At 30.6% G+C, this 12,214-nt stretch overlaps 1 protein-coding gene across 4 annotated transcripts in view; it reads left to right on the top strand.

Annotated features, from left to right (window-relative positions):
- LOC124354192 (protein N-terminal asparagine amidohydrolase) overlaps positions 1–12,214 on the top strand; it is a 98,140-nt gene that overhangs the window by 63,687 nt on the left and 22,239 nt on the right. For all 4 annotated transcript variants that reach the window (XM_046804470.1, XM_046804471.1, XM_046804472.1 and 1 more), the window contains 3 exons: positions 4,570–4,757; positions 7,228–7,293; positions 8,277–8,462. In XM_046804470.1, the coding sequence (XP_046660426.1) occupies positions 4,571–4,757; positions 7,228–7,293; positions 8,277–8,462 (439 nt within the window). In that variant the 5' untranslated portion in view covers position 4,570. The remainder of the gene's footprint in view (positions 1–4,569; positions 4,758–7,227; positions 7,294–8,276; positions 8,463–12,214) is intronic.

The raw sequence follows: 12,214 nt of genomic DNA, 5'->3' as shown, positions 1-12,214 counted from the left end.
TGGTCGGGTCGTGCCTGTCTTTGTTGTCTGCTTTTGTTTCTCTCCAGTTCGGCTTTTTATTCTTTTTTGTCTTGTTAGCTTGATTGTTTGGCGTGAGGTGCTTCCGTGTTCTTAAGTTTCTGGCCTTTTGTGTTTGTAAGTGTGTTTTTCTCTGCTGGGTGTTTTGTATTTCTGGTGTGGTTTACTGTTTGTTTCGTGCTGATTCATTTTCTTTGTTCCTGCGCTTCGTGTGTGGTTACCTTGCCTTTCTCTTCTCTGTCTTGTTGTTCGCTTCGGTGTGGTTGTCCCTGCCGTAACTCTCTTGCTTTTGATGGCTCTGTTTGTAATGAAAAGGGCATTTTGTGCGATGCCAGAACCAAAAGAAGATAGAAAACTACCTGAGAGACAATTGATGCAGTAAAAACAAGTTTATGAAGATGATGAATTTTCTTTATGATTCCAGGAGGGAAAGGACAGAGTTAGTGTACAAAAAAAATACTAATGCAAAAAAGACTACTTTTATGTAATTTAGAAGAACTGTTTATTGCCATTTCAAAGAAAAAAAACATCAAATTTAAAAATAGGATTTTCAAAATTTTGCTCTATGAGGCCATAATGGTGTGTACTGGCTGGTTCTCCAGGCACGGCATTGCGTTTGTGTATGCCTTATACCATCAAAATGTCGAGGCTTTTGGGCTAATGCCATAAATCAGCATGATAAAGAAGCCATACATATTATGATGGAAAAAATTATCTGCAAACATACAGTCCAGGAATTGTATGCTGAAACGTTGGTGATGAATGTCCAAAAACAAACGAGCCATTTAGACAATACTTGGAGGATATTTTAGAAGATTTTGATGATGAGGAAGAAATCAAATTCTCACAGTGGATAAGTGGATGGTCACATGAAGCTGAGACAATGCCTTCTTCCCACGCCAAGAGTTTATTGGCTTTGTAATTGATAAAAATTGAATCACTCATTCCACATTCTTTCTTACACTAATCACAAAACACCTATATGAGGGAAAGGAGGAGAATTTTACAATATGATGTAGCCTTGTCTAATGGACTTCGCTGAAAATTACAATTTTGTCCTAAAAAATTGAAGTGCAATCACTATCATTGGAGTCATTTAAGTTGTTCAATTCATCCTGTTGTTGTTTACTCAAAGGAAGGCGTGGGGTTGTGAAACAACAAAAGAATCGCTCTTTGTGTTTTATTTCGATGATTTGAAACATGATTTGATTACCATTCGTCTATTCGTTCAAGAAAAAAACCGTTGAGTACATTAGTCCAACTTTCCTAACGTGAACCAAAATTGAATAATAACAGATGGTTGCAGTGCCTCAATATAAAAATTACAAGTCAACAATGGTAATTTGTGTTACCATATAAAGAAAGATTTGGGCTAGAAGCAAGTTGGTCATTCCATGCAACAAGTCACGGAAAAGGAAAAAAAACTGTTCGCTGTGGATGGGATCGGAGGAACAGTTAAGAGGACTGTACAAAAGAAAAAAACTTACCAAAAGTGCCGAGATTCAGACCAAATCATAAATGCTGAGAATGTACTCATTTGTGAAATCAGTTCTCGAAAAATTAGTTTTTTCTTTTGAAAGAGAACGATATTTGAAAACAAAAGAATAGTCTCTTGAAACCCGTTTTGAATGTTGTGAACTATTAAGGGAACAAGGAAGTTTTCACTTCTTTCAGCCAGCAACTAGTGAAGTAATTACAGCGAAGCGACTAGCTCAGACAACTGATGTCTGTTAAAACAAAACATATTCAAGGAACACTTTGCCAACTCTAGAGCCTTATATTCATCTTTTTTGTAGCATGTGTCTATGAAAATAATTGGTGGATAGGAATGATCAGTGTTTCAAATGAAGTTGAAGGAGATTATGATGTAAAATTATGCACCCTCATGGACCTATGTGAAAACTTTTTTTTGGCCCCAAAAAGAAGATCAGTGCCCTGTTCCAGCAGTCCATCTGTTATGCATTGTTAATCCACCTGAATCAACCTCTCTTGGACGTTCGTTACAAATTGATTCTGTATCTCGGAAAGAATAGACAAAGCTGTGCTATATTTTCAGTTTGTAAATTAAGTGAGATATGAGTGCAATGTGTGTTGTGTGAGAAAAGAAAATAGGTTAGTTTTGATGGACCAACATAAACCATAATCAATTCAGTCTAAATGATTATTATTTTTTGAACAAGAAAATGCTACATACTGGTGGAAATATTATCAAAGTAAGTACGGAATATAAGTTGTGTACTCATTATAAGTGACTTTATTGTTTTAAAACTTAACTGTGACTTATTCTGCAACCGAACATTTGATTTTAACATTGTTTAATTTTATGAAAATGGCCTTTTCAAAAACAATTATCATAAGTATTTTTAATATTTTGGCTATATTTTGTGTTTTAATAGAGTAAAATTTATTTTTTACTTTGACGTGTAAGAAAAATGGTAAATACACAAAAACCCCACTCATGATGATTATACCATTTGAAAGATAATTTTATCCTCTTTCCAGTGATATATACTTTTAATTAGGGGTACGGTGGAGAGAGATTTTTGCTACAAAACTTTTTGTAACTTGATGTTCCGATTTCAGAGAAAAAATTCCAATTATTTGTGTTTCGAAGTATTTTTATGGTGATAGTAGATAAACAAATCTCATTTTAATAGTATATTATGATTTCTGCATTAAGTTTTGAACATCATGAGTAAAATTTGAAGCCGTAGCTTAAAAATTGTCATTCCACATAGAAATACGAGAATACGTGTACGCTCAACTTGGCGGCAAATGGGTCTCGGGACACTGAATTAAGCTAATAAATTTAACAAATTTTTAATTTTATCCTATCTATATGCCTATTATGTGTACAAAATTTCATTAAAATCTTAGTGACGGGTGGGTGTCGACCCCTGGATGACTTGGTGGTGGAATGGCCCAATTAGGTAGAAAGTTAAATTTGGTACATATATTTATAGGCTTTGTTAAATGCTATACTGAGGTTGGTTGCAAAATTTCAAATCTACAGCTCATTTCTTAGTCCAGATGTTCTGTGGACAGGCAGACAAAGAATCATACAGAAAAGACATTTTTACCTCCACCTGGCTGACAAAAGAGAAATTTTGTCAGGCTTTAATGATGCTTAGCCAAATTCCATGGTTTGACATGAACCATTATATAACTCATTCTTGTCTCTAAAAATGAAGTTTCTTGCAAAATTTAAAATCTACAGCTGAAATCTTTTTTAAATCTATTTCCATACAATACATTCACAGTTTTGTTCATTAAGTTTTATAGCAGTGTTGAAATAATAAAAGTTCTAGTGAGCTACGAGGGTACTACAAAGCAAGAGTGTTCTGAAATTGAATGTTGTCATGGACTTTGAACATTGATTATCCACTCTATAATTTATTTCTCTTTACTCTATGAATAAAACTGTCAAATGTTAAAATCTCATGTACTCAGTTTGTTTACAAATTTATTTATTCTGCTCTTTTCTTGTTGCCAAAATTGCATGAAGTGAAAGGCACCATGGACTAAATCAGTGGAAATAAATAGTCTGTATGTTGTAAAATTAATTAGTTTTAATAATTGATTAATTATTATATATAAATATTAATAATTGATTAATAATAATTAATTATAGATATAAAAACTGTACATGTATTTTTTTAAATATTTATGACACAATCCAATGCATGTTACATGTCTGATGGAAATAAAGGATATTTGATTTGATTTGATTTAGTGTTGATAGTATATAAATGAAAATTTATGCAAAATTTAAGTCTATAGGCCAGTCTGTTTTTGAGATATTATGTGGATAGACAGGCAGGCAGAAATGAACTTTTTTCTAACCCCACAAGTGATAGGCTTCACTAAAGCTCAGCCAATAACCAAAGATCATACAAATGATTTTGTATAAGTTTTTAATAAAAAAATATATTATTAAATATAATGTTTCAATAATTACTGTTTAACTTTATTTCACATTCCAGTAAAAGTTATTTTTAGCACTTATACCCAAACATAAATATTTACTGAGAACCATATTTGGAGGTAACATATATAGTCTGTACTGTAGTGTTTAAAAAAATTATGTATTATAATGTACTGTATGAAAACATTTACGGTATCAAAACATCATATCCTTAAATAATCCATGTTATCATTAAGAATTAAATATTAATAATTATTTTGCCTCATACATAAAATAGTTTTCAGAGATTCTTATACTTTCATACAACAATTAACATCTAATTACCAGTTTAACTCTTATGACCATTTTGTATTAAGACAGTGAACTATAACATATTTAATCTGGCAGCCAAACTGCAAAATATAACATGGTGTCACCATAAAATAAAAATGTTAGCAAGGAATGTTGAGTGTAGGCCATACAGAATATTTAGGATATTCATGATTAGGATATTTATGGTTCTGCGTTTATGTTGAAAACACTGTAATCTATAAAGTTGCGTTGTATGGCAATCCATATAACAACATACAAAGAATTGGATGTGTGAAAAGCCCTCGTTTGATAGTTATAAAATTGATATGTTTCAGAATGGTGCTGGTGATCGGAGGTGTGGGGCAAGAGGAGCCACCCCCCGACACTCGAAGTCTGTTTGCGGCTCACCCTGTATACCGGGACTCGGCTGCCCAGTTTGTGTCAATAGCCACCAAGGTGGTGGGTCCAGTGGGTCTTCTGTATGTCCAACAGAGGGAGATGGCTGTCACAGTTCCCCATGATAGTACGTTTTTCACTTTAAAAGTTTGTTCAGAGTCTCAGGCTTCAGTAAAAATAATAGCTATTCATTATAACCAGGAAAATCTTATGTATTAAGACTCTTTTAGATGTTCTGTTTTGTAATATTATAAATATTACCCCTCAACTTGTGGTTTACTGATTTTTGTTTACCAAATAATTTAAATCTTTAAAGTATTAACATTCTATATGGAGCGATTTATATAAATAAAATATTAGAAGACTTTAGTTAAAATGATTTATTATTTTTAAGTTATTCATATCTAGATGGATTTGACATGACAACCCTTGAAAATTTTGGAAAAACCTACCACTTAAAATTAAGGGGCTGTTTTAAAATATCTATCAATGAATAAATGAAAACAAATTAAATAATAAAAATAATTTATGAATTTGCAGAATGAATAAAAAAGAATTATAATTTTGATTGTAATGTATGTTCATATCTTTTCAGAGGCTAAAACATTTCTTTCTCAAGGAAAAATGTTAAAGGAACTTTCAAATGCTGGCATGTAGTTATTAAAAAATATCCAATTGAACCAATATTTACAAATAAGAAAAAGATTATAAATTGTGTTCTCAAAAAACAAAGCTAAAACTTCACTGTTTTTATAGTAGGTTAAATATTGAATTAGAGTTCAATTAAATTCATCAAAATTGTGCCATTAAATTATTGCCATGAGTCTAATATAAAAATCTGGACTTCTGTGAAATCTGTTATCTTGATGTTAATAATATACATAATTAAAAATTTACCACAGTTCAGTTTAATATGTTGATATAATTTAGTTTAAAGTTTAAAATTGATGTACATTTTAAAATTGATTCTTTGGTAACAGGCTTATATTTTGGTGTAAGTACTTCAATACAGATTTTCATATAATTTATATTGACCAAAAAGGGATAGTTTCTGAGTCTGTGGTAATTGAGGAATAATAAGTGCTCAGGTCTTTGTGCTCATTAATTATTAAGGAATTAAACATGGGAACAGTGCCAAAAAATTATATTTTTGAACACAGCCCACATTCAATGCAAAAGAAGGATGATGAAGGATAATCCTCTTAACATTCTGATAGCAATGCTAAATCCACTGCCATTGGCACTTGCCTGCCAGGTAACATGAAACATTTTACTTGTAAGGAGGAAATAAGATAAATTTGAGTAGTAATGAAAATAGTAATAAATCAAAGTATTGGTAATTTTGTATTGCAGTGATAAGTAAGTAAGTAAAATTAAATCATTTTTCTGATAGATCATAGATGAAATATTTTAAGATGAGCATTAACATTGATAAACTCCTGTAGGCTATTAAGAAATTATAAATACTGAACAATTATTGATATAGGTGGTTCACTTGTTAATTGAATAAAATATACGAGTATAAATGAACTATTTGTGAAATGTTAAATACCAAAAAGAATAGTTTATTTACAAAACTATTGAGATATTTACAATATTCTAATTCTCCACATTTAGCAGGAGTGTAGAGAGTAGCACCAAAGTGTACTGAAGTATGGCTGGAATAACTGTGGTTATTCTTGTATTTTTACTACTATAAAAGAGTTTTTTGTATATAAAGTGTTTAATTCTCAACACAATGTTTTACTTTTTGAATAACTGTTAATGTGACTTTTAATATATCACCCCAGCACTGGAGTTTTCACTATCTGAAAAATAGGATGTTAACAGTAAAAAGGTTAATCAATGCATAATTTATCATTAACATATAATTCTTTTTTGACTATCATCCTGGAAATTGGATAACTGAATGGCAATTCATATTTTTTTTGTATTTTGAAGTTGAAAGTAGTTTTACCATTGTAGTAGTTTAACAGGTTGAGTACTTAATGCATCATATTTGTGTTTCATGACAAATTACTGTCATAGATCAATAGTAAAGATATTTTCCTCCAATGAGAAATTTAAAAAAGCACTAATTTAACACAACATATAGCCATATAAAATATTTGTATTAAGTAATGGAGCATGGTAGTGAAACACACTCAGGTTTTGTGAGCACATTTGTTACACTCTGTCTGAAAGTGTTACTGTGCAGTTCATATAAATGAATGTTCTCTCAAAATGTATTTTAAGGTACAATAAAATAGAAATATATATTAATTTGTTGTAAAATGTTGTAAGTCATAACATCTTATCAATTGTAGAACTAAAGTTATAATTCTGACATGAGATTATCTATGTAACAGATTGTTTACACAATTTCTGATATTGCCAAAACAATTTTTTTTTAACCAAATATATTGTTTTAAATTTCCTTCATCGATTTCTAGGACCTCATTGTGGTTTGCGATTTTCAATAAAAAATAGTCAATAATATAAGCTTGAACATGAAATTTTTTATAAAATGAATTAAAATTACGTTGATTGAAAATAATTAGGTTGGAGATTATTAACTTTCACTTTGTATGTAAGTTCACTTGAAATGTTTGTTTCAGAAAATGTAAATATAATTGGCTCAGATGATGTGACGACATGTATTATTGTCATCCTCAGGCACACAGGTAAGGTGTTCTTTGATTAAATTATTTATTGTATTAATTGTTTTTAATTAATAACAATTAATTTTTATTATTGCTATTGTTAATGTTTTTAATATGGCGAGTCATTTAATGTTGTTAGTATTAGCTTGACTGTAGTTCTTTTAAGAGTGTTTAACCACTTAACACATTACAGTTTTTGTCAAAATCTGTTTAAAATTTACTTTGAAAATTATAAAGATTCGTGTGCGCAATAAACAAACTATAAGTTTTGATTTTGTCCTCATGTTTGTGTATGTAGCTTTAAGTATATCTTAAAAACATTTTACTTAAAATTTTGACAAAGACCTTCTTAATAGTAAAACATTAAAATTATATCTTACAAAAAATGTTGCATAAACGTTTTAGTAAAACTTTTAATATGATATCCTTACTTTAAATATTTAAGTTTTTGACTATTCTTCAGCACATGTTTAGTAAAACTAATTAAAGCTACTGATTCATGCAACAAAATACAAATTCATTTATCAATGGGTTAAAGGAGAGATGAAAAAACTTTATTTTCAGTTTTTGTTGAAAGTTTTAAATACTTAGCGGGGTGTGTTCTGTAGATTATTATAAAATTGCTTGAAATTTGGAGTGATTTCACTGCTTGTCTGACTCTAAAATGGATTTTAAAATATTTTAATAGGTCTTATTGTAATTTTGAACTTCCATTATTTGAAAGACCACCCATTTAAATTTTGTTCCAATTTGAACATTATGAGTGTGAGATACAACTCTTTAGGAGGCATTCTCTTAAGACCTTTGGATGTGTCAAAAAATAGATCATATTGAACTGGAAATATTCCTTAAGTTTTCTTTTCTATAACTTTATACTATATATATATTATACTATATATATATATATATATATATATATATATATATATAAATAAAAGTGAGGTGGACTTTTTAAAATATAGTGTATAGTTTTAGAGATTAAAATGTGTTATGCTTGTGCAAAGGGTCCGGAGCTGTTGGATTAGCGCATTTTGACGGCTCCGGCACGGAAGAAGGGGTGCTCAATATAGTACACAGAGTGCAGGAGCTGGCGATGGCTGGGTACCCGGAGGGCCGGTATGAGCTCTCTCTCATTGGCGGCTTCTCAGACTCTCACAATTATTCAGAGGAGCTTTTCTACAGTCTTATGCGTGAGTTTTAGTCAGTAACCTGATCTTTGTACAGATCAGTATTCAGATTTTTAAGGCCTTGCATGGACCCTCCTGTTAATACCCACTATCACTCAGCTGTAATAATACACAAAATTATGATTTCACATTGATGAACATAGCCATGATATTATAAAAGAATCAAATCAAAATACAAAACATCAATAATTATTATATTAGTTCCCAAAATATATATAAGATTTCCTTCGTGACTTTGTTTATAGGCTACGCACTGTAAACGTTTTTTCATGAAAATTCATTCACATTTAAGTTTTTCTCACTGTAAACATGTATTATTTAGTGGTAGTAGACAGTAAACTGAGTCAGTAGCTAACTTTATTAATTATTTAGTATTTTAGAGACATGGTAAATTCTAAACTGTGTGCAGAGTTGACTGGAGCAGACATCGTGGATAAGTGACTGTAATAGATAATCCACAAAATTGCCACTAATCAATACAAATGGCCAATAACATGATTTCATTCAATTAATTTTCAATATAAGAGTGTACAGTATTTACAACCACAAAGTAATATACATTTTGTTTTTTAGTATTAAGAACTTGACCACATTTTTAAAAGAAAAGAAAAGTGTCAGATTATAAAGACTTTATTACTATTATTATCTATACCGCATTAATAAGGTTGATTCAAGTGGAATTCATATTATTATCTGCGATTGAAAAATTAGAAGAGATTAAATTATGTATTGATATTACAAATTTAAAAATGACTAACTAAAATTATAAAAACATTATCATTATGTATCAGATGCGTCTTGATGATCAAATTAATCTCCACCATACAATAGAGTTTCCTCCAGTTGATCTATAAGTATTCTCTTATGTTGGTTTTATAAACCCTCTTCTTTCAAGCAAATAGTTTTTGAGACAGGGTGTAGCTAAGGAGTTGATATGAAGCAACACCACCCCATTATAATTTTAAATAAAAACGTAACATGATTTATAATTTCTCACTGGACAAAGTATAGAAATCATTTGTTTTTGTTCAGAAATTGCTTTTGTGCATTGCTAAAAATTGAGTTTTGCTTCAGAGTACCTTCTGCTATAAAACATGGTTTTGTGTTTAAAGATCGAGTTTAACAATGGAATTTTTGGGAAGGTGACAGACAGGATTTTGCCAGAGATTTGTAATTGTTCAGTCATAAAAAAAAATCAAGAACACTGTTTCCAGATTCTCGCAAACAAATAGGTAGGCCTAACACTATGTTACTACTTTTTTCCACTGATGTGTATCAACAATGACAAATGTACAGAAACATTTTTTCACCTTTCCACAAAACGTGAGTATTAAAAGTATATAAGACTGTGTATGTGTACACCTTCAAGCTAACCAGAAATTGATCTTGCTTAAAAGTTGCATGTAAAAATAAGTGAAACACTACCGATTTACCCTGGTTTTTGCATGTGCTGGTTTTGCACCATCATTTAAAAATGTCTCCTCAAAAAGTAAAAAATCACAAACAGTTATCCAAATCAGATAAAAATCACCCAAGATATCTCGGACGTAAAGATTTAGTAAGACTTCATCGAAAAACTATGGAATAATTATCAAGACGCATAAACCGAATTACTATCATTAAATAATATTCTGCCAGTATCAAAAACAGTAAGTTATTGCTCAGTGTACATATTAACTACATGTTAAACTTGCTTTGATCACCATTAACACTATCAGTAGGTTTTCTTATTATAGCGATATGGGACAAACAAACACTATTCTCAGATTGATTAGTGCAGACTTTGCTCCACAGATAGTATAATCAGCTGCAGCCACAGAATTACTGACAACTGTTGGATGATTCTTTATTAGCTACTGATGATACAATTAAATATACAATAATTAAATAAATTTCTGTTAAAAATTTAATCATCTTGTTATTAAAGATCTGAATCTGTCATAAAGTTTTGTCTGCAACAATTTACATTTGTTTATATTTTTGTATTTGCTATTGGTAATGTATTATGAAATCATAATCATAAGAGAGATTGCATTGATATAAACAGAACTCAGAAGGTTATAAGAAGACAACTCGCTCACTATTTTTCATAACTTTTAACTTAGTTTTTATAGAAGAACCTTCAACAACAAGAAGAACCTAGAACAAAAACCTTCGAGTAACTTCTTCTTACCCATTTAGTGTCAGATCATGTAACTTCCAAAGTGCAGTCAACACCGACAGTGTCAATTCGTATTTTACCGGTAAAGACATTATTTCCATTGGAAGACCTTTAAATTATAAATAAAGACATCAGTTGGCCTATGCGTTGTTTCTAATGTTTAGTGGTCTATGATTTTGTTTTGTTCAGTTCTAGTTACCAATTAGTGTGTTTTTTCTCAGATGTGGTTTTGTTGTTAACCTCTGTGCAGCAGAGCTTGTTGTTTTCAACAAAATTTTGTTCAGAAGATTTTTTATTAGAATTGTGCAAATTTTTATCATCCATTACTTATTATAATATTTCAGAATGTATGATCATTGTAAAGTGTTGGTATTCATGACATTTTAATGGAATCTGACGTGAATAGCTTTGTAGAAGTTGTATATTGTTTTCTTTGTTTTTGTTATTTTTGAAGTAAAAATTTACTTACACACTATTCTACATCAACTAACTTCATAAAAAGGTAAAAAACCTGGTACAAAAATGGGTAACAATTTACTACTTTGGGCTTTTCTCGTTTCTTGAAAGGATTTGAATGCATGTAAGTTGTACTTTTAAAATGAAATATTTAGCAAACCTGTCCAAAAATATGTATGTCCAAAATCTTTTTGAAATTACAGTATTGTGTTTATCTATACATTTCTATACATAAAGTTACATTACACACACACACACACACACACACACACACACACACACACACACACACGCACGCACGCACGCACGCACGCACGCACGTGTGTGTGTGTGTATATATATAGAAATATATGTATAGATATAAGGTGTGATGTAAGTACTATTGCAGCAAAAATCATGAAAACTTGTTACAAAAACATGAAGTAAAATAGGTTAACTATTTTTAAACTTAGTTTCTGCCAATGTTCAAGAAACATCCTACTATTGATAATTAAGAACCATCAGTCCATAACATTTTTACATTGTTGATATATTTTAAGGATTCATTAATTATTTTAAATGTAATAAATGGACACAGATATAATAAGTACCAGACAAATCAGTTATTATCATAGTGAAAGTAGTGTAAATGTGCAGAGTGATGACGGAAATGCTGTGATGGCGTCACTTTGTTTTGAGAACAGTGTTTGAAAATAATGTAAAACTAAGCTATTTTGTAAAGGAAACAGGATTTTTCCAGACATTTGCCATCGTTCAGTGAAACAAGAAATCAGTAACACTACGTTTCGAGATCTGCAATCTGATCTCTTCTTCAGGTAAAGAACTAACCTAATACATAATTACAAACTAGGTTAAAATAAACAAATCTTACCAAAGCGTTGTGGCACACCTAAGTCAGGAATCACAACCACCATGTTGTTTGTCAACTTCACGATCTCTATAAACATGCACTTAATAAAAAACTATACACAACACTAATCATTAAAACTTGTTTCACTGAACGATGGCAAATGTCCGGAAAAATCGTGTTTCCTTTACAATCCTTCCATCGTCAAAAATAACCTTCAAACAAAGAATTGATTCTCGGTACGGACCCGGAACCAGTAAACAAATCAAAGACCTTGAGAGCTTGCATCTT

This window comes from Homalodisca vitripennis, chromosome 2, assembly GCF_021130785.1.
Source record: "Homalodisca vitripennis isolate AUS2020 chromosome 2, UT_GWSS_2.1, whole genome shotgun sequence".
Taxonomy (NCBI): Eukaryota; Metazoa; Arthropoda; class Insecta; order Hemiptera; family Cicadellidae; genus Homalodisca; species Homalodisca vitripennis.
Note: the sequence above shows the minus strand (reverse complement) of the source record. Positions and strands in the feature narration are given on the sequence as shown.